Genomic DNA, 20297 nt, shown 5'->3' on the forward strand with positions numbered 1-20297 from the left:
AAGCACTTTGTAAACATTGTTTTTAGAAAAGTGCAATACAAATAAAGTTATTATTATTATTATTATTATAAAGGGAAGACAGGAGGATTTAGTTCAATGTAAAGCAAACATGAGCATTTAAATTCCCGGTCCAGTCATTGGGAGCGCAGTAACTTGCTTTACCTCCAGCTCGACCGCTCCGATCTGTTTTTCCGCGCCAGCCCCAGCGGCACAGGTGAGCGGTGCACGGCGGACGCACCTGAGCCTGTCACGTGGTTCAGGTGGTTCAGGTGTTTCAGGTGAACGGCAGGGGGCGCCGCCGCTCCGGAGACAGGCAGCACGCAGAGCTCCGCCTCCCTGCAGCGTCTCGACTCAATATTAAACATCAAACTGAGATAAAGTGCAGAGAGGCTCCGCGTGCAGCTGCTGCCGTCAGTCTGCAGGTAAGAAACAACAAACTGTGTTTTCCTGCAGAGACTGAGAGTGTCTGCCGCGCTGAATAACGAGTTTACAGTGAACTGATGGTTCTTCGTGGTGTTTTGATCTGCTGTATGACTGTAATACTTTATAATATTACTACACGGAGTTACAGTGTGTGCACGGTACTCAGTAATGAGTTTATAATGATATCATCGTACGTTATGGTGTTATTATCTTCTATGGTACCTCTGTAATACTCCTATAATATTACTATAGAACTTATATGGTTTCTGCGGTACTTAATAGTGAGTTTTTGGGTCCTTGTTGTACTTTATGGTGTATTCATCTCCTTTGAATTAATATAATATCACTATAACATTCCTATAATATTCTATGTTCTGTTATTCTATGTTCCATTCTATTCTAATGTGCATGTTACTCAGTAGTGAGTTTATAGTGACTTTATAGTAGGCTATTTAATGGTGTTTTTCCCTATGGCATCACTGTAATATCCCTATAGTATTACTATGATATTGAAAAATCTCTATAGTATTCCTACAATATTGCAACAAGGGCTCAACGTGTTTGAACACTGAACGGTATTTTTTTATGGAATCACTATAACATGCCTACAGTAGGCCTATTCATACTTATCGTTTTACTGTGATTTTATCCTTCTAAAGTTATTATAGGATCACTGTAGTTCTTTTCATGAAGGCTGTGTTGTTTTCTAAACAGATCCACAGACAGTAGCTGTATTATCTGGGTTTGCATCATTACATAATCTCATTACAGACTGGAAACTAATTGCTTTCTAACTGCAGAGCAGCAGATCCTCCATCGCCTTTTCTACTTTTTCTCTTCTTGTCTCACTGTGTTCTGTAAAATTGCTTTGTATCATTTTACACATTTTTCAAACTGAGCTTTTTAAAGTTCCCCACTAGAATATAAATGTGATTCAGTTTATTTCAATTCTCTAAGTGAGTTAGGAGATGATTGAAAGGTTCCATTTACAAAATGTATCATGGAAAAAAATACCTGACCAACAGGCTTCAGATGATTTAATAACTTTAAAAACTATTCAGTATAGTGAGTTTCTTTGTTTCTTTACCAGTAATCATTTAGTCAGAACTGGTGTCACATGTTTCACATGGAGGATTAGGAGCAGGAGTACATGGAGTAGAGCAAGGCACTGCTACTGCCAAGGTTGGGGGTTCAATTCCCTGTTTAGCTGAGGGTAACTGGAGAAAACTGGAGGTAGATAGAGGTAATTGAAGGTAACTGGAAGTGACTGAGGTGAGTTCCTGTGTTTCGTCTGCAGGAGAATGGCGATGCTCCAGGTCCTTGTCTGTCTCAGTGTTCTGGTCTCCACGGTTCTGTCCCAGCAGGTAGAAGAACCCGTCACCTACTCGGTAAGAACCAGCTGTACCTGAGGTTCTCCATCCTGGTCCTGAAGCTCCAGCAGTCTGACCAAACACTGCAGCAGCTCAGTTCACTGGTTTCAACCTTCTACAAGAGGAGGAGCTGGTTAGTGATGGTCTGCTGTGTTTGGTTGGAGTGAAACTTGCAGACTGTTGGAGCTTTGTGATCCAGGACTGAGAACATCTGGACTAGAAGAAACTGAACACAACATGCAGATACACCAGTCTGGCTAGTGATGGGTCAGTTTCAATCTGTGTCTATCTAGTTTGGGACAACACACACATTTGTGTTACTTTTCAACACAACATCAGTTAGAAGCTAATGCTGACTCGACAGATTGCTGCTGCTGGGTGGAAAAACCTTGTATCTCCTGTTCTCTCCCGTCCAGCTGTTTTGGAAAAACAGTTCCATAAACATACAGTAGTTTAAGACTAGTTTAAGCCAAGTATTAGTAGTAGTAACCTAGTAGTAGTAGTAGTAGCCTAGTATTAGTAGTAGTAGTAACCTAGTAGTAGTAGTAGTAGCCTAGTAGTAGTAGTAGCCTAGTAGTAGTAGTAGTAGTAGTACTTACTCTTGTTGTTCTCTCCTGACTAGATCCTTGTGTTGTATTAAAATCTCATGTGTACGTCGCTTTGGATAAAAGCATCTGCCAAATGGGAAATTGTAATTGTAATTGTAGTAGCAGTAGCAGTAGTAGAAGCAGTAGTACTACTAGTAGTACCAGTTGTAGTAGTAGTAGTAATAGTAGTAGTAGCAGTAGTAGTAGTAGTAGTAGTGGCAGTAGCAGTAGTAGTAGCAGTAGCAGTAGTAGTAGTAGTAGTAGTAGTAGTAGTAGTAGTCGAAGCAGCAGTAGTACTAATAGTACCAGTTGTAGAAGTAGCAATAGCAGTAGTAGTAGCAGTAGTAGTAGCAGTAGTAGAAGCAGTAGTAGTACTAATAGTACCAGTTGTAGTAGTAGCAATAGCAGTAGTAGTAGTAGTAGTAGCAGAAGTAGAAGCAGTAATAGTACTAGTGGTACCAGTTGTAGTAGTAGTAGCAGTAGTAGTACTAATAGTACCAGTTGTAGAAGTAGCAATAGCAGTAGTAGTAGTAGTAGTAGAAGCAGTAGTAGTACTAATAGTACCAGTTGTAGTAGTAGCAATAGCAGTAGTAGTAGTCGAAGCAGTAGTAGTACTAATAGTACCAGTTGTAGAAGTAGCAATAGCAGTAGTAGTAGTAGTAGTAGTAGTAGCAGTAGTAGAAGCAGTAGTAGTACTAATAGTACCAGTTGTAGTAGTAGCAATAGCAGTAGTAGTAGTAGTAGTAGCAGAAGTAGAAGCAGTAGTAGTACTAGTGGTACCAGCTGTAGTAGTAGTAGCAGTAGTAGTAGTTGAAGCAGTAGTAGTACTAATAGTACCAGTTGTAGAAGTAGCAATAGCAGTAGTAGTAGTAGTAGTAGTAGCAGTAGTAGAAGCAGTAGTAGTACTAATAGTACCAGTTGTAGTAGTAGCAATAGCAGTAGTAGTAGTCGAAGCAGTAGTAGTACTAATAGTACCAGTTGTAGAAGTAGCAATAGCAGTAGTAGTAGTAGTAGTAGTAGCAGTAGTAGAAGCAGTAGTAGTACTAATAGTACCAGTTGTAGTAGTAGCAATAGCAGTAGTAGTAGTAGTAGTAGCAGAAGTAGAAGCAGTAGTAGTACTAGTGGTACCAGTTATAGTAGTAGTAGCAGTAGTAGTAGTAGTAGTAGTAGCAGTAGTAGAAGCAGTAGTAGTACTAGTGGTACCAGTTGTAGTAGTAGTAGTAGTAGTAGTAGCAGTAGTAGTAGCAGTAGTAGAAGCAGTAGTAGTACTAGTGGTACCAGTTGTAGTAGTAGTAGCAGTAGTAGTAGTAGTAGTAGTAGCAGTAGTAGTAGTAGTAGTAGTAGTAGTAATACCATTTCTCTACAGGGAGAAACAGAGGAGCACAACACTGGAGAACTTTAGAGTATGACCGAAACAGAAGTGTTGCTCTGTCAGTGTTAGCAGTGGGAGCAGACAGTGTGTTTGGTGCAGTGAAGGAAAGCAGGTCAACGTGTCCAGACTTCCCCCGGCCCGCCTGCATGTCGTCAGGACAATAGCTTGTAAAAGAGCAGAAACGAAAGCAGCTAATGTAAGTAATGATTATGTAGCGGCTCTGTCTCCACAGGTAATGACAGTATATTAACTTCCTCATACAAACACTCTTATTACCGGATAGAAAATGTGCTGCTATGTGATCTGCTTGGCGGAGAGCGACTGTACTGAATGTGTTGAAGGACAGGCTTCGTGTAAAAATGCACGTCAGCACAGATTCGCACAGTAGAGCACGGCTGTGTGGGTTTCAGTGGTTCTGGAGGTTTGCAGTAAAAAGTTGTAGCTGTAGTCCCATAGCTCTGATGCAGAATTCTTTATTGTCTTATAACATAAAAAAAAAAAACATTTCGACAGCAGCACTGTCTTCATCAGGGTCTAAAGCAAGATGTCACTGTCGACGCCTTTAAATACAAGACAGGCATCAATAATCACCACAACACAGGTGTACTAGAATGTCCTACTCAAGTACTGTTACTTTACAGATATTTTACTCAAGTAGAGGTAAATGTACTGTAAAATGTCCTCAGAGTAAAAGTTCCTGAGTTCCTCTTTAGAACAGAGAACGTTGTCAGCTGTGATCTTTTCCATGTGATTCTAAAAGGAGAGAGGACAGAGTTCACACTAGATTCTTTTCACTGGAAACATTAGAAATGACAAAGTAAATGTAGTAAGTGGAGTAAATGTAATTAGTTACTCACATGGTCTAATTAGTAGAGAGTACCTGGACATAGAAATAGAGCACAAAGAAATATCATCCATAGTACCATCAATAAAAACAACAGAGAAACAATTATAGTATTTTATCAATACAAAAATCAAGCACCAGCACAATACATAAGAATTCAAAAACAAATATACTATATATATTAATATGTCTCTAATATATCTATGGTAGAGATACCCACACATAGAAAAAGGGGCACATAGAGAGGCCATCCATACACTGTCAGTAACAGACACAGCAGAGCCTTCATCCTCAGTCAGTTCTGTAGTGAAAACCTTTTATGACAAAACGTTCAGATTTTGAGGTGAATCCACTTCCTGAACGGACTCTGGATCCTTCATCTGATCAATCAGTCAAATGATCCGCTAACCTGAATGATCTTCCCTGACAGTGTACAGACGGCTACGAGTTCAACGTGGAAGAACAAGAATGCAAAGGTGAGGCAATGCATGCAAACGGCTCAAATTACATTTTAATATATAATCCGTCATGGCTGTATGGAACATGTTGATATCAAAGTCTGAAAAAGTCTTAAATCTAGAGCTCCAGTGGGCGGGGAGTTTTTATTACAAAGCAAAATTTGGGCAGGAAACTGATTTTCTAAAGCCAGAAATCTCAGCAGCTGGCCAAGTAATCAATGAGTCCTTGGTATTGATCAACAACCCTATCAACCTCCACAGATATATTATGGTCTGTAAATTCTGAATTATTGCCCCTTTCAATCTGTTTCTGAGTGCAAGTTTTTCAGGTGTTTCCTGATTCCAAGTCAGCTGAGGAATTAGAATTAGAATTTGAAAAAAACAAAAGGAAACAAATTGGAATTGAATTGGAATTTCAGGAAGTTTAATTTAATTCAATGAAATTCTGTGAAATTCTATGTTTTTTGTTTTTTCTTCCCACATATCTGAGATTACACACAGTGTTATATATTATCAATACTGAATATCATAAAATGTTAAAGGAACCTTTCAGGTTGGATTTGATAATGGTAATCCATACATTATGATTGAATGTGTTTGATTTGTTGAACTGTCTTGTATCTGATTCACAATGTTTGATTTATAATGAGATTATAATGAGATTTAGAGTTGAGACAAACTCTCTTAGAAGTGGAATTTCATGAAATTTAATGGACTCCTGTCGTTCCAGTTCAGTTCACATTCTGTTTCCTCACAGCCGGCTGACATTCACACTCACACTGCAGGAGCTGAACTGCAGTTTATCATGAATTCTCACTGAATGTTCATGACTGGCCTCAACCCTGATTTGAATCTTGTTGGACTACATTTCCCAGACATCAACGAGTGCGCCACGGTGCCGGACGCCTGTAAAGGAGGGATGAGGTGCATCAACCACTTCGGCGGCTACTTCTGCCTGCCGCAGAACGCCCAGATCACCTTGAACGACGGGGCGGAGGAGCCCACGGCGGCCCCCGTGGTGGAGGAGCGTCCCGCCGCCCGCCCGCCGCCGCCGCCCGTCCCGCCGAGCCGCCGCACCGCCCAGAGCCCCGGCCCCGGCCCCGGCGCCGGACTGACCATCGTCCAGAGCGTCGGCACCGGACTGACCGCCGTCCAGTGCGCTGTCGGATTCACGCCCGACGAGTTCAACTACTGCAGAGGTAAGGAGGGGGGGGGGGGGCGGGGTTAGAGAGACCAGGATCACAGGTTCAATCCACACATCAGTTACTGCGTCCTGTCCGAGTGTCTTTGAGCAAGGCACTGAACCCTACCTGCTCACCCAGAACAGACTTAAGGTCAAATTACACTGTTGGTGATTCTGAGCGTAAAAACAGAAGAAGAAGAACTGTTTCCGTTCTCTGAAGCTCATGTTGTGGATCTCTCAGCTCATCTGGTGTCTTTATAAGGCTCAGGGACGGCATGAAGCATGAACCGGCCTTCAGCCCACTGAGCCACCGGGACACACGGCTGTTAGGGGATTGAACCTGCGGCATTTCAGTTACAGGACAGTCTCCATGCCACCCAGTCAGTGTTTAGTAGGTTGAGAATCAAGGTTATTATAGTTTTGCATTTTTCATTAGTTTTTATTTTTATTTCGTTTTGACTTTTTGTTTTCAATTTCAGTTTAGTTTTAATTAGTTTTTAAAGCGGGTTTGCTAGTTTAGTTTAGTTTTTATTTTTTGAAAATGTTTAGTTTTAGTTTAGTTTTTATTAGTTTCAGTGTTAGTTTTAGTCTTTTTTTGTAATATGGGGTATTTGTCAGGGGCGAGATTCAAAAATTCAAAACACCAGGCTTATGTATGAAATAAATTGACAAAGACGAAAACTAAAGACATTTTCTCTATAATTTTAGTTTATTTTAGTTAGTTTTGTAAACACACAATACAGTTTCAGTTAGTTATCGTTTTTTTGTAAAGCCTCTTTTTATTTTTATTTCAGTTAACGAAAATGTTTTTTCACACCTAGTTTTCGTTATTTCGTTATTAACTATAATAACCTTGCTCTCTGCTCTGGTTGGTTTTGTAGGATCTGCAGTAAGCTCCACCCACTGAGGTTTAACTCAACCAATCAGATTATTTCTGCCTCCAGAGAAGCTCTGATTTTAGAACTAAATCGACAATCTGCTATTGAAAGGAACAGAGTCATAGAGTTAAACAGAGTTACTCCCACATGACTGAACAAGACAAACTAATCCAACTAATCCGATGTATGTTTCCCGACAGTCGGTTGTTCTGGCTCCTGTTCCTTCATGAGGAATCTGACTCCCACTGAGCACAGATGAGTCAGGGAGGTCAGTAAATTACTTTGGAAACAACCTGCTGGCTGGAATTTTTCCTCAACTTGATTCATCATCCACTCAGCAGTCATCAATCATGTTTCCATCAAAAGAATTTTGCACCAACTTTCTAAATGCCACCAAAACATAAATGTGTATTCAGTGTGTTTCTGTCAGCTAGAATGAAGTGAATCACAAGTACAGAGGAGCAGATGGTTATACAAACATTTCTCAGAGGTAGAAATAATCTGATTGGTTGAATCAAACCTCAGTGGGCGGAGCCAATGAGAGTTTTTCTGTCTAAGTAATGTTAGACTGAAGCTCAGTGAAAAAGACAAGAGGTAAGAGAGGAGGAAGCTTATATTATGAAGCCTAGTGCTCTGCTGCTAACTGAAACAATACAATCTACCATACTGAGTTAGCTAGGTTAGCTAAGTTTCAAGTTCTACGTATATCTTTTTTTTTTTTTTTTTTTTTTTTTTTAATAATGGTATATATCAAACAAATTTGACAAATATATCTTCTACGGACACACTCCTTATATGAGAGAATATAGAGTGATAATGGCTTCAAACTGCAGAGGAGGTTCTGTGTGGATGTCTGGATGTTTACATACTTCAGTCTGATGAGGTGAGACAGCAGCTCAGCTCCTCCGTCTGCCAGGAGATTTTTATCTTCTGCTGTGGTTTTACTGGTTTTAGCTGAATTGATTGAGGTTTAATGTGAATCACAAAATGCTTATTCACATTATAAAACCACCATAAACCAGATAAAAGCCATTCAGAGGAAGTGGACCAACACCAGTAAACCTGCTGTTTTCCCTCAGAGGATGAAGGGTTTTGGGGGCGGAGGTCTACAGGTTGGAGATTCGGGTTTGTGACCAGAAGGTCGGCGGTTCAAATCCCCGGACCGGCTGAGGAAATGTGGGTGAGGAAAGTGAACGAGGAACACTCTCATCTCCCTCAGTGCTGTTGAGCAAGCTGAGCATCCAAAGTGCCTCACAGTATCATGAGGACATACGGAATTGAACCGACAACCCTGGCAGTGTCAGTGCCTGGCTCTACTTTAGTCGGCACTATGGTAAAAAGTAGAGTAATCCACATAAACACACAGAAATTCACCATAAACTGATTTTAACCATGATTTTGGGACTCTAATGGACCTTTGCTGAGTGTGTATTTTGTCCTGGTTTGTGTTTCAGATCGACACGCTAAAGGCAAATCTTCTCACCAATAGTCTCTCGTTCATTTGTGATAATTAAACAGAAGTCTCAAAATGAATATGCTGCTGAGTGTTTTTTCTTCCTCATGTGTTTCACTGAGCTTCACAGATAACAGAGTGAGTTTGTTCCTGATGTGTTTCAGATGTGAACGAGTGTGAATCCAGTAACCCCTGCCAGCATCAGTGCTACAACATCCTGGGCTCCTTCATCTGTCAGTGTGAACAGGGCTACCAGCTGGCCTCAGACCAGCTGTCCTGCCAAGGTCTGAACACACACACACACGCACACACACACACACACACACACATATCCACACACACAACCACCCTTAAAGTTGGTCTAATGACTGTAAACCAATGAGAGCCCGGTCGATTGTTCTCCTCTAGCTCACAGCAGCAGTATTGTTAGTTCTAGTGTTTCTCCACATTAAGACTACATTTCCCATCAGCCCCGTTGCCTCCTGCCCCCCCCCTCCCCCTCCATGAAGAGGATCAACATGTTGGAAGTGATTTCTCCATCTTCCTTTCCCTCCTTCCACCATCTGCTGCCAGAAACTCTTTCAGCTTTAGCTCCGTTTGCTCTGAAGAACAGAACCTCTTCCTGTTTTGTGCCGTAAAGCGATCCAGCAGATTTCCCTCCAGATCCAAACATTTACTGTAATTATACGAATGTCTGAAATTAATGTGATGATGATTTATTGATGGGAGAATGACACACAGCCGACACAGAGCAGGAGAAGTGGAAGAACTCTGGATTTATGGAAATTAAACTGATTATGTTTATGTGATTATGTGTCTGTGTGTGTGTGTGTGTGTGTGTGTGTGTGTGTGTGTGTGTGTGTGTACTTAAGTCACTTTCAGGGACACACACCAGACTTCAGACCAGTTGATTGGGGACGGCTTGTGCAACTGGGGACAAAAGCCGTGTCCCCGATTGGTAAAAAGCTGATTTTTGGGTCAGCGGTTAAGGTTAGGGTTAGGGTAAGTCTCCAGGAAATTAACGTATGTCTATGTAAATACCCCAAAAGTGACTTAAGTAAGAATGTGTGTGTGTGTGTGTGTGTGTGTGTGTGTGTGACAGCACTAAAGAGGGCGGGGCCGTGAAGCTGTGGGACCAGGAGATGAAGCGATGCAGAGCGTTCTAAACACAAACAAACATTATGAACATCCATTAAAGCTGCTCTGTGTATCGTTTTAACATCAATAAATCATCATCACATTAATGTAGAGACATTAGCATAATGACAGTAAACATCCTCCATTGTTCCTCCACCTGGTGGATCTGGAGGATCCGGATCCACGCAAATAGGTACCGGAATGCAGGTAGTCCAAAACTGCGAGGTGTATACACTGCATACACAATACGTAATCTTAATGTGTAATAATTGAATCTGTATATCATCATAGTAATCGCCCTGGTGACCACATGTTATTGTATTGCTTTTCTAAATAAAAACAAAGTATAAAAAACAAAACAAAAGTTAGTAAACTGGATTTCGCCTCCTGGTCATCAGTATCTAACCCAGTGAAGGACTTTCTTCAGACTCCAGCCCGTCTGGGTTGGACCTGCAGCCTGTTGATGTTTGCTGATGTTCCTCCAGACGTGGACGAGTGCTCCTTCTCCAGCTACATGTGTCAGTGGCAGTGTGTCAACCAGCCTGGGGGCTACGCCTGCGTCTGTCCGGACGGATACCAGCTCCAGGGAACACGCATGTGCCAAGGTACAGCAGATCCACCGTCTATACCTGATGAGTCTCTTCCTCCTGTAGGTCTTGGACCCACAGACAGTCTTGTCTCCAGTCAGCTGTCACTTGAAGCTCCGCTGCCTCTTGAGTCCAAACTGTTTGTCAGAATATCTCCAGAAAAGCCGTTTGTGGCTCCACAGACTCGAGAGGAAACAGACTCAGTTCCTCCCACAGAACTAGAACAGATAGAACAGTCATTCTCATTAAAATCAACGGGGCAGGTCTACCCCTGAAATCTGATTGGCCACCCCAGGTGCCACCCAAAATCCTGAGTTGTGATTGGCTGATGGCCATGTTAGAGGCGGGACCGTCAAATCGGTGCATTTCTTTTTCCCCAAAAAACTACACTCCTGTGTTCCAAGAAACACTCCAAGGGGAGCAAAGAGAAAACCAAATTAGGGATCTTTTAATGTGGAAAAAAATATGTCTGACCAAACTGAATGGCAAAAATAAATGCAGCACACACCTGAAGATAAAAATGAAGAGGTGATGTGAGTAGCCTACATTTTTTTATATATCCTTCATAAAGTAGAAAGTGATGCCTGATAATTCTGGTTGTTTTCATCCTGGGCCTTGTATGGAAGAGGACTAGGGCCACATGAAAAATGTATTTGAGTTCTGAGATTAATCTTAGAATTCTGAGAATCCGAATCAGAAGTCAGAATACTGAGTTTAAAGTCAGACTTCTGAGAAAAAATTCTGAGATTAATCTCAGAACTCAAATTTTTCACATGGCCCTAATCCTCTTCCGTAGCCTTGTGTTCAAAAGCTTCCACACCTCCAGACAGCCGGAGCGCTGCTGTCCAACAGGTCGGCTGTAAACACACAAGACAAACACACTCTCCAACAGCTGAATCCAAAAAGCGATTAGAACACTTCATTTCAACAAAACACCCACACAGCAGTGGGACCTGCCTACATCCTTCCTAAATGCCACTCAGTGCCACCCTGGCTTAAGTCTGGGGCCACCCAGACTGTCAAAATGGCCACTGAGCAGCTTCTCTGTCTCCTTGCTGCCATGGATTGCTAACATGCTAATGTTGACTAGAAGAGCTAGAGAGAGAAGTCCAGTCTGTGATGAAGCTACGTTAGCCTCGTCGCTAACGTTAGCTGTCAGTTGAGTTTTGACAGTTTGCTAACAGACTCATCTGCTCAGTTCTCTCAGTGAGACAGACTGTACAGCCTTAATGTCCAGACTGTGTTGTCACCATAGCAACTAACATTTACATTTTAAGGCCTTAAAAAGTATTACATCCAGTTATTAAAGGTGATTAAAGGTTATTTTTTCATCATGTATTGTCAGGCTGCTTAGATGAATCCAGAGCAGAGTCAGTAGTGTCGTGGTTTCCCCAGGAGACAAAAGAATCTTCTCTCAAGGCATAAGAATGGTATAATATGAAGATCTTTATTGGCAACAAAGACCTGAGTTTTTCTGCAGAAGAACTGGCTTCATGCCAGATTACAATAGCTTTTATACACTTTGATCAGTATGACACCCCTTTAAGTTAACCACTCCTTCCCATGGGCTTTCTTCCATAAGATCTCTCTCTATTCAGTGTCCCTTCTGGGTGAGGGGGCATCATGTGAGGATCGTACCATATTGATAGACAGTCTTCTGACGCTCCTATCAAGGTCTCCTCGTACCCTCCCAGACGTCTAGCGGCCTTGTGGGTTATCTGGGGCCTACTTGGAGCTGTTCATTCTGTTAGTATATGGCTTCTGAGATCTCCTCTTTTACAGGCCTTTAACTTGATCTTATGCGTATTAGAATATATGTTTACTATATGTATTTATAAGCTATAAGCATGATTTTCCACTACAGTAGTCCAGTCTGCATCCTGTCTGCTTTACTAAACACAGTTGGACTTCGTGTCTCTTAACTATTAATTTCCTGCCGTCCTTTTTCTTATTCTGACCATTTATAGTTTCACAACTTTCAGTAACTATGTTCAGTCAGTAACAGGCTGGTTTTGTAAGCTGTTGTTTCTTTATTTTGGTCTTTATGTTGGTCCTAAATTCATTTCCAGGCAGCAAAGTAAAGGCCTTAAAACAGACTTAGCTGTTGCTGTAGAGCGGCGGGCGAGTTGGGACTGGCAGCCGACCGATCCGTCTGCTCACAGCGGAACTAAACATCCAGCTCAGGAACCAGCTGCAAGAACTGTTACTGATTCACCTGAACAAGAAAAAAGTTTTCCACAGCTCACTGAACAACAAGTATTATTATTATTAGTATTACTATCATTATTATTATTATTATTATTATTATTGGATAGCACTTTTACTGACAAAGTTATAAAAAGCTGTAAATAAATGAAACAAAACCAACAAACAAAACAAAGAGTTTGCTAAGGCCCAGAGTTCGTTAAGGCCCAGAGTTCGTTAAGGCCCAAAGCTTGTTAAGGCCCAGAGTTCGTTAAGGCCCAGAGTTCGTTAAGGCCCAGAGTTCGTTAAGGCCCAGAGTTCGTTAAGGCCCAGAGTTCGTTAAGGCCCATAGTTCATTAAGGCCCAGAGTTCGTTAAGGCCCAGGGTTCGTTAAGGCCCAGAGTTCGTTAAGGCCCAGAGTTCGTTAAGGCCCAGAGTTCGTTAAGGCCCATAGTTCGTTAAGGCCCAGAGTTCGTTAAGGCCCAGAGTTCATTAAGGCCCAGAGTTTGTTAAGGCCCAAAGCTCGCTAAGGCCCAGAGTTCGTTAAGGCCCAGAGTTCGTTAAGGCCCAGAGTTCGTTAAGGCCCAGAGTTCGTTAAGGCCCAGAGTTCATTAAGGCCCAGAGTTCGTTAAGGCCCAGAGTTCGTTAAGGCCCAGAGTTCGTTAAGGCCCATAGTTCGTTAAGGCCCAGAGTTCGTTAAGGCCCAGGGTTCGTTAAGGCCCAGAGTTCGTTAAGGCCCAGAGTTCGTTAAGGCCCAGAGTTCGTTAAGGCCCATAGTTCGTTAAGGCCCAGAGTTCGTTAAGGCCCAGAGTTCATTAAGGCCCAGAGTTTGTTAAGGCCCAAAGCTCGCTAAGGCCCAGAGTTCGTTAAGGCCCAGAGTTCGTTAAGGCCCAGAGTTCGTTAAGGCCCAGAGTTCGTTAAGGCCCAGAGTTCGTTAAGGCCCAGAGTTCGTTAAGGCCCAGAGTTCGTTAAGGCCCAGAGTTCGTTAAGGCCCATAGTTCGTTAAGGCCCATAGTTCGTTAAGGCCCAGGGTTCGTTAAGGCCCAGAGTTCGTTAAGGCCCAGAGTTCGTTAAGGCCCAGAGTTCGTTAAGGCCCAGAGTTCGTTAAGGCCCATAGTTCGTTAAGGCCCAGAGTTCGTTAAGGCCCAGAGTTCATTAAGGCCCAGAGTTCGTTAAGGCCCAAAGCTCGCTAAGGCCCAGAGTTCGTTAAGGCCCAGAGTTCGTTAAGGCCCAGAGTTCGTTAAGGCCCAGAGTTCATTAAGGCCCAGAGTTCGTTAAGGCCCAAAGCTCGCTAAGGCCCAGAGTTCGTTAAGGCCCAGAGTTCGTTAAGGCCCAGATCTTAGGGTTAAGTGCGTCTGTCTTCCTGTTTTCTTCAACTTACCTACTGCGACTTTAAGGTTCACAGTTCGTTAAGTTTCAGATTCAGAAACCTGACTGTCGGTTTGTATGTTAAAGTTGTCCTGGTTCTGAAGTGTTGTGCTTGTGAACAGACATAAACGAGTGTGAGACGGGACATAACTGCCGCGAGGACGAGACGTGCTGGAACTACTTCGGCGGTTTCCGCTGCTATCCCAGAAACCCCTGCCACGAGCCCTACGTCCAGACCGGAGAGGGGTGAGGCTCTCTGGGAAGTCTGGGAATGAGGGGAAATGGATTGGGTTGTTTCAGGAACAGTTTGGGAGGTAACACTTTACAATAAGGGTCACTAAGTTAAGGGTTAGTTAATGCTTAATAGTTAATTAGTTAATTTATTTAGTTAGTTAATGCCTTAATTAACACTTAACTAATGTGTAATTTACTAATGGTGTTCATGTTAACTAAGGTATTAATTTATACATTATTTAATAGTTCATAAAGATGACTATTAAATAATGTATAAATTAATACCTTAGTTAACATGAACACCATTAGTAAATGATTACCAGACACATTAGTTAACTGTTAATTAAGGGTTAGTTAATGCTTAATAAGCATTAACTTAACTTATTGACCCTTATTGTAAAGTGTTACTGTTTGGGAATTGCAGAAAAAGTTTGGAAAAGTATTGTTGCTCAGTCCCGAAAACTTTGTTTATATAGCACATTTCATACACAAGGCAAATTCAGTGTGCTTCACATAAAACACAAAAAATACACACATATTTAAAAAAAGATAAAATAGGTAAGTAAGGATAATATGACATTAAAGAGAAAGAAAGAAAGAAAGAAAGAAAGAAAGAAAGAAAGAGAAAGAAAGAAAGAATGAAAGATAAAATAGATAATTAAGGATAAAACATATATATTTATGCTACCAGTCAAAAGTTTGAACACCTGATTGAATGTTCTGTGTTCTTCATTCTCTTAAAGCATTCTGATCTAAAGTCTTCTGCTTAAATGCTTGAAATTTGTTTGACAAATATAAATAGTGAAGGTCGCTGCATAATTCCATTTGTGTTATTTCATAGTTTTGATAGTTTACTAGTATTCTAAAATGTGGAAAATAGTAAAAATAAAGAAAAATGTGTCCAAACTGTTGACTGAACACTGAGAAAAATTTTAAATCCAGTCAAGACATTAAGTTGTGGAAAGGTCTGGTGTGTTGAAATGGAAATTAAACTGAGAATGTAAAGAACTTGAATCTGATCTGCCGGTCCGTCCTCCACAGCCGCTGCAGCTGTCAGTCACTGAGCGCGTGCAGAGGCCTTCCTCCCTCCATCGTCTACAAATACATGAGCATCACGTCGGAGCGCTCGGTCCCGGCCGACATCTTCCAGATCCAGGCCACCAGCGTCTTCCCCAACATGCACAACACCTTCAGGATCAAAGCCGGCAACGAGGGGGGAGAGTTCTTCCTCAGGGTGAGAAACCTGGTCACAGGTCACAGGTCACAGGTCACAGGTCACAGGTCACAGGTCACAGGTCACAGGTCACAGGTCACAGTACTGAATCTGCTCTGTTCTTATTTATATTCTGTTTTTATTTTTCTGTTCATTCTGTTTCCTGTTTCCTGTTTCCTGCAAAGACACAATTTCTAACTAATCTAATGTAATGTAATCTAATATAATCTAAACTAAACTAAACTAAACAAGTCTAGTCTAAACTAAACCAATCCAATCAAAACTAAACTAATGTGATCTAATGTAATCTAATCTAAACAAATCTAATCAAATCTAGTCTAGACTAATCTAACCTAGTCTAGACTAATCTAAACTAAACTAATGGAATCTAATGGAATCTAATCTAAATTAATCTAATCAAATCTAATCTAGTCTAACCTAATCTAGACTAATCTAATCTAGTCTAGACTAATCTAAACTAAACTAATGGAATCTAATGTAATCTAATCTAAACAAATCTAATCTAATCTAATCTAGTTTCATCTAATTTGATCTAATCTAGTTTCATCTATTCTAATCTAATGTAATGTAATCCAATCAATTCAATCTAATGTAATCTAATTGAATCTAATGTAGTCTAGTGTAGTCTAATCTAATCTAATCTAATCTAATGTAGTCTAATCTAATCTAATTGCACCTAATCTAATCTAGTCTAGTCTAGTCTAGTCTAGTCTAGTCTAATCTAGTCTAGTCTAGTCTAGTCTAATCTAATCTTGTGAATTAGAGACCTCCATCATGTTTACATGTGGTCCCTGTTGCGTCCCCTGCAGCGCTCCAGTAACGTGAGCGGGATGCTGGTGATGACCCGGGCCCTGAGCGGGCCCCGGGAGCACGTCCTGGACCTGGAGATGGTGACGCAGAACGCCGGCCTCAGCTACCGATCCAGCTCCCTGCTCCGCCTCACCATCATCGTGGGACCGTACGCCTTCTAGAAAAACATCCACAGGATCCACCGCCTGGCCGCCTGTCCGTCTGCTTCAGGACAACACACACACAGCTGCTTTCCACACAGCAGAGGTTCACACACTGCAAACACTCACAGACCTGTTCAGTTATTTCATCTTGGATCCAGACTTATCAAGCTTATTTTTTTTTTTTTTTTTTTAGTGAAATTATCTTAACTTTACCGGTTTCAACAAATTTGACTTTTTTCAGAAGACAACTGTAACTTGTTTCAGGACTCTTGTTTACTTTCTTGTTAATTTGGTAAAATTGTCTTGGAGAAAGTTTCTGGGTTCAAGATTTTCTTCATTGTTTTATGATGATTTCTTGAAAGATGTCATATTGGCATGAATCAAGCGAAATGTATTGAAACCAGCAGATTATCTGCCAGTGTAGTGAGAGAATTTGACTAAAAATATCATGAAGTAAGCTGATAGGTCTGGAAACAAGATAAAATCACTGGACAGCTTGTCATTTTTTGCAGTGTAACAACATACTAACACAACATTTGAAGAGTTTGGTTCCAAAATGAGAAACAGTAAGAAAACAATAAAACAATACTCTGACAAAATGATTGACAGCAGGAAAGTAAACCAAATGAGGCTACATTTAAAGGATAGTATGGAACTTAAAGGAACTTAAAGGAAAAGAAACTTAAAGGAACTCAAAGGAAAACTCCCCTAAAACATTCCTGGGTCCATTCAGTAGTTTGTTGTATTGGATAACCGGCCAATCACAGACGAGGTGACGTCACCTCCAGATGTCTCCAGCAGCTCCAGTGGAGTTTGATATGAGAAAATGTTTCAGGATGTAAAACCTCAGCGGTAAACGTCAGGTTTTGGTGTCAGTCCCTCAGGATCAAAGAGCGAGGGCTTCTTTCTAGAGCCGCCATTTTGCACCGAGAGACGTTCAACAATCACACAGGGAGAGATCCATCAGAGAAGAGGAGAGAGACCAGTTTCTCCACCACAGGAGCAGGAGAGAGACCAGCATGCAATGCGGCAGGGAGACAGGTTGGGGTTTGAGTAAGAGGGGCGCAGTCCCCAATGTTCACAAACTAGTTGGATAGAAAGGTTTTCTGGGAAACATAGGAAATCACCAACTGCAGTAGAAGTAGATGAGGCCGATTGAGGGAAAGTGGGTTCACTGAAAAACTAAATGACAACTCTTCATCACTTAATAACTCGTGAATGAACTGAACATCACAGACTGAAGAGATCTGACAGAGGAAAGAGGATCTGAGGAGTTTTCCTTTCAGTCCTTGGTTGAATAGATGAGACACTTTTACACACTGAATGCTTTAGATCTGAATGATGAACTTATTTGTTTCCAGAGTAGATACGTAGTGTTTTGGACTTGAACTCTTCATACTTTATTCATAACAAATGTTGTGTCAATATGTGTTATTATCAACATCTGTGTGTGTGTGTGTGTGTGTGTGTGTGTGTGTGTGTGTGTGTGTGTGTGTGTGTGTGTGTGTTGTTCTGAACTAGACACACAGGGCGAGTTGAGAAAGACACTCGGCTCCACTGTGACTCAATCTGTTCCTAAAGTCAAGGGGAAACTTTGAGTTTCCTTAAAACTGGACCGGACTGCTGATGTGGAGTCAGTTTGGGATTTTGTGTCTGAATGGATGAAAGGTCAGGAGGAGCGAGGCAGAAATGTGAGATCAGAGCTCCTGCAGGATAAAGAAAGAGTGTCTAGATGTTACTTAAAGTCTGTTTTTCATCCTAAACGCTAAAGAAACTAATAGTCTGGACACACCCCAAATTATTCACTTTAGTTTGTTTCTGATTCTCTTTTAACAAACAGGCAAGTCATGAAGCTTTATAGAGAGCAAAGGAGACAAATATGAACAAAATCTAGACAAAATTCAGATAAAAACAGGTTTGGTTTTGCCTTAAAGCTTGTTTGGACCAGAAAACCTCAGAGAAGCATTGAACTCCTTTTTACTTTTATGTCAAAGAGGCAGAACTACCCCCCCCCCCTTCCAAACTTCCCAGCCAGGTCTGTGTGCTGGCTCGGCCCGGTCGGCCCGCTCTGGGGACGGTTACATCAGATCCTGTGGATTGGTAAAGGTCCCGCAGTTCATACAGGGAGGATCTGCTTCAGGAAGAGGGTGTGTCTGTTTCTCTTACATGCTCATTTTCTGTCTTGGAATGGATGGTTTGGTTTTTTTCCACTTTAGTCAATGAAAACAACAGATTACACGATATGAGACGATATGATGCAAACGACCCGACCCAACAGTCTGCAGGTTTTCACTCCAAACACTACAGCAGCTCAGCAGAAGGCTGGTTAAAGGTCCTGTATTATTGGTATTTCTTTAATTCTCCCACGCTCCTCTCACCTTGTACTCAGGTGTGCTAAAGCTCTGGTGTCTGACCTAACCGGAGCCGTCCCTTGCTGTTTGAAGGTCCTGAGCGATGTTACACACAGTGGCAACAAAACTATTAAACTTTTGTTTTTGTCATTCATGACATAAAAAGACTGTTCTGTTTTACACACACTGTATTCTTCCTTAGCACAATAACATGCCTTTAAGTTGAGCTTGTTCATCCTCTTTTATCTTTTCCTCTCTCTCTCTTCTCTTCACCTGGTAGCATCATTTGGACATTTTGCCGTTTGATTGTAAACTGCTTCATGATGATTGACAGTTTAGCGAGCCCTGTGATTGGCTGACTGGCCTGCTCCATCACCAAGTAAATAATGCAGATGGTGATGGGAGGTCGGATGCTATCAAGTCTATTTCTTACGGCGCGCTTACTTTCATACTGAGATACTCTCTCCATTCAACTTCGTTCCACAATTTTTTTAACCAATTTGTCCAAATGATGGGGGCCCAGAGGGAGGCGGGGCCCAGAGGGAGGCGGGGCCCAGATGGAGGCGGGGCCCAGAGGGAGGCGGGGCCCAGAGGGAGGCAGGGCCCAGAGGGAGGCGGGGCCAAGAGGGAGGCGGGGCCCAGATACAGCGACCAATCTGCCTGATGGTTCACCTATGGAGCTAGCTTAGTATAAAATAAAGTTTTTTCACCATAATAGTGAAAGGGGCAATTACATTAGGCCTAACTGCATGACTTTTACCCTGTTTAAACAGTTACACCACTAGATGTCACTATTATTGTCTGTATTAGTTACATCTGGTTGTATTCATAGATTTATGTCTCTGTAGTGTCTGTGGGAAACAAAATACATCTAATATATCTAATATAAATATATCTTTTTGTCTCGCTATTGTGTAATTTAGCTTATAAGCTATTAACGTTAATTGGGGCAGGAAACATTGATTATGTCTTGCATGTTAATGGCCACAGAAGCTGAAAGTGTCACTGTCTGAGAAAATGATTTGGTTCGTTTTCCCTTTAGTTCAGATGAACCTTCAGTCTCCATGGTGCAACTAAACAAAGACACAGAGTCACTGTCAGACTCAGTTTGACAGTAATCAGCTTAAGTCAGTCCAGTGGTCCAGCTTCCTCTGTGTCTCTGCACACAGTCAGCATAGTTCAGATGTCAGACTCGTTTTCCTCCTTCATTCATTCTTGTCCGGTATGAAAAACAAACTTCCACAGAAAGACAGAATCCATTACAGGAAACATGAAGCCAAACTTTGTTTTCTCCTGATTTCACTGAGCTGAGTCGAGTGTTTTCATCTCAGCGCTCCGCTCTGCTCTGCCTCCTTTTGTTGTTTTTTTTATCATGGGAGGAATTTCAGCCTTTATTTGAGAGTTCACAGTGGAGAGAGGATGACATACGACAAAGGTCCTGGGCCAGACTCGAACCCAGGACGCTGCAGCCACATGGTATGCGCCCCAGAGGCCTCCAGGACGCCCCACGCTCTGCTTCCTGTCAGTCAGCTGACACCCACAGGAGGAAATTGACGTCTCCTCCAGAATAATAATCCCTCCTTTCCGTTTGACACCAGAAAGTTTGGATTTTAAAAACGAGTAAATGTTAAAAAATGTAATTACATATGGCATGCATTGTGAAATGATTGAGGGAAATGTA

At 41.8% G+C, this 20297-nt stretch overlaps 1 protein-coding gene across 3 annotated transcripts; it reads left to right on the top strand.

Annotated features, from left to right (window-relative positions):
- Positions 1-397: 397 nt before the first annotated feature.
- Positions 398-18766, top strand: LOC139642603 (EGF-containing fibulin-like extracellular matrix protein 1). 3 transcript variants are annotated; one of them, XM_071517515.1, is made up of 9 exons: positions 398-422; positions 1721-1811; positions 5027-5072; positions 5930-6253; positions 8733-8852; positions 10191-10310; positions 13967-14090; positions 15120-15312; positions 16122-18766. In XM_071517515.1, the coding sequence occupies exons 2-9, from the start codon at positions 1725-1727 to the stop codon at positions 16281-16283; spliced, it is 1176 nt and encodes a 391-aa protein (XP_071373616.1). In that variant the 5' UTR covers positions 398-422; positions 1721-1724; the 3' UTR covers positions 16284-18766. The 3 variants fall into 3 exon arrangements, with proteins under 3 accessions (XP_071373616.1, XP_071373615.1, XP_071373617.1); XM_071517514.1 differs by lacking the exon at positions 398-422 and adding an exon at positions 434-536 and having other exon boundaries at positions 1724-1811; XM_071517516.1 differs by lacking the exon at positions 398-422 and adding an exon at positions 444-528.
- The last annotated feature ends 1531 nt before the right edge of the window (positions 18767-20297 follow it).

This window comes from Centroberyx affinis, unplaced genomic scaffold (assembly GCF_046629955.1).
Source record: "Centroberyx affinis isolate AG114_WGS23_722 - 3 ecotype Tasmania unplaced genomic scaffold, CSIRO-AGI_Caff_v1 ptg000499l_1, whole genome shotgun sequence".
In the NCBI taxonomy this organism is placed as follows: Eukaryota; Metazoa; Chordata; class Actinopteri; order Beryciformes; family Berycidae; genus Centroberyx; species Centroberyx affinis.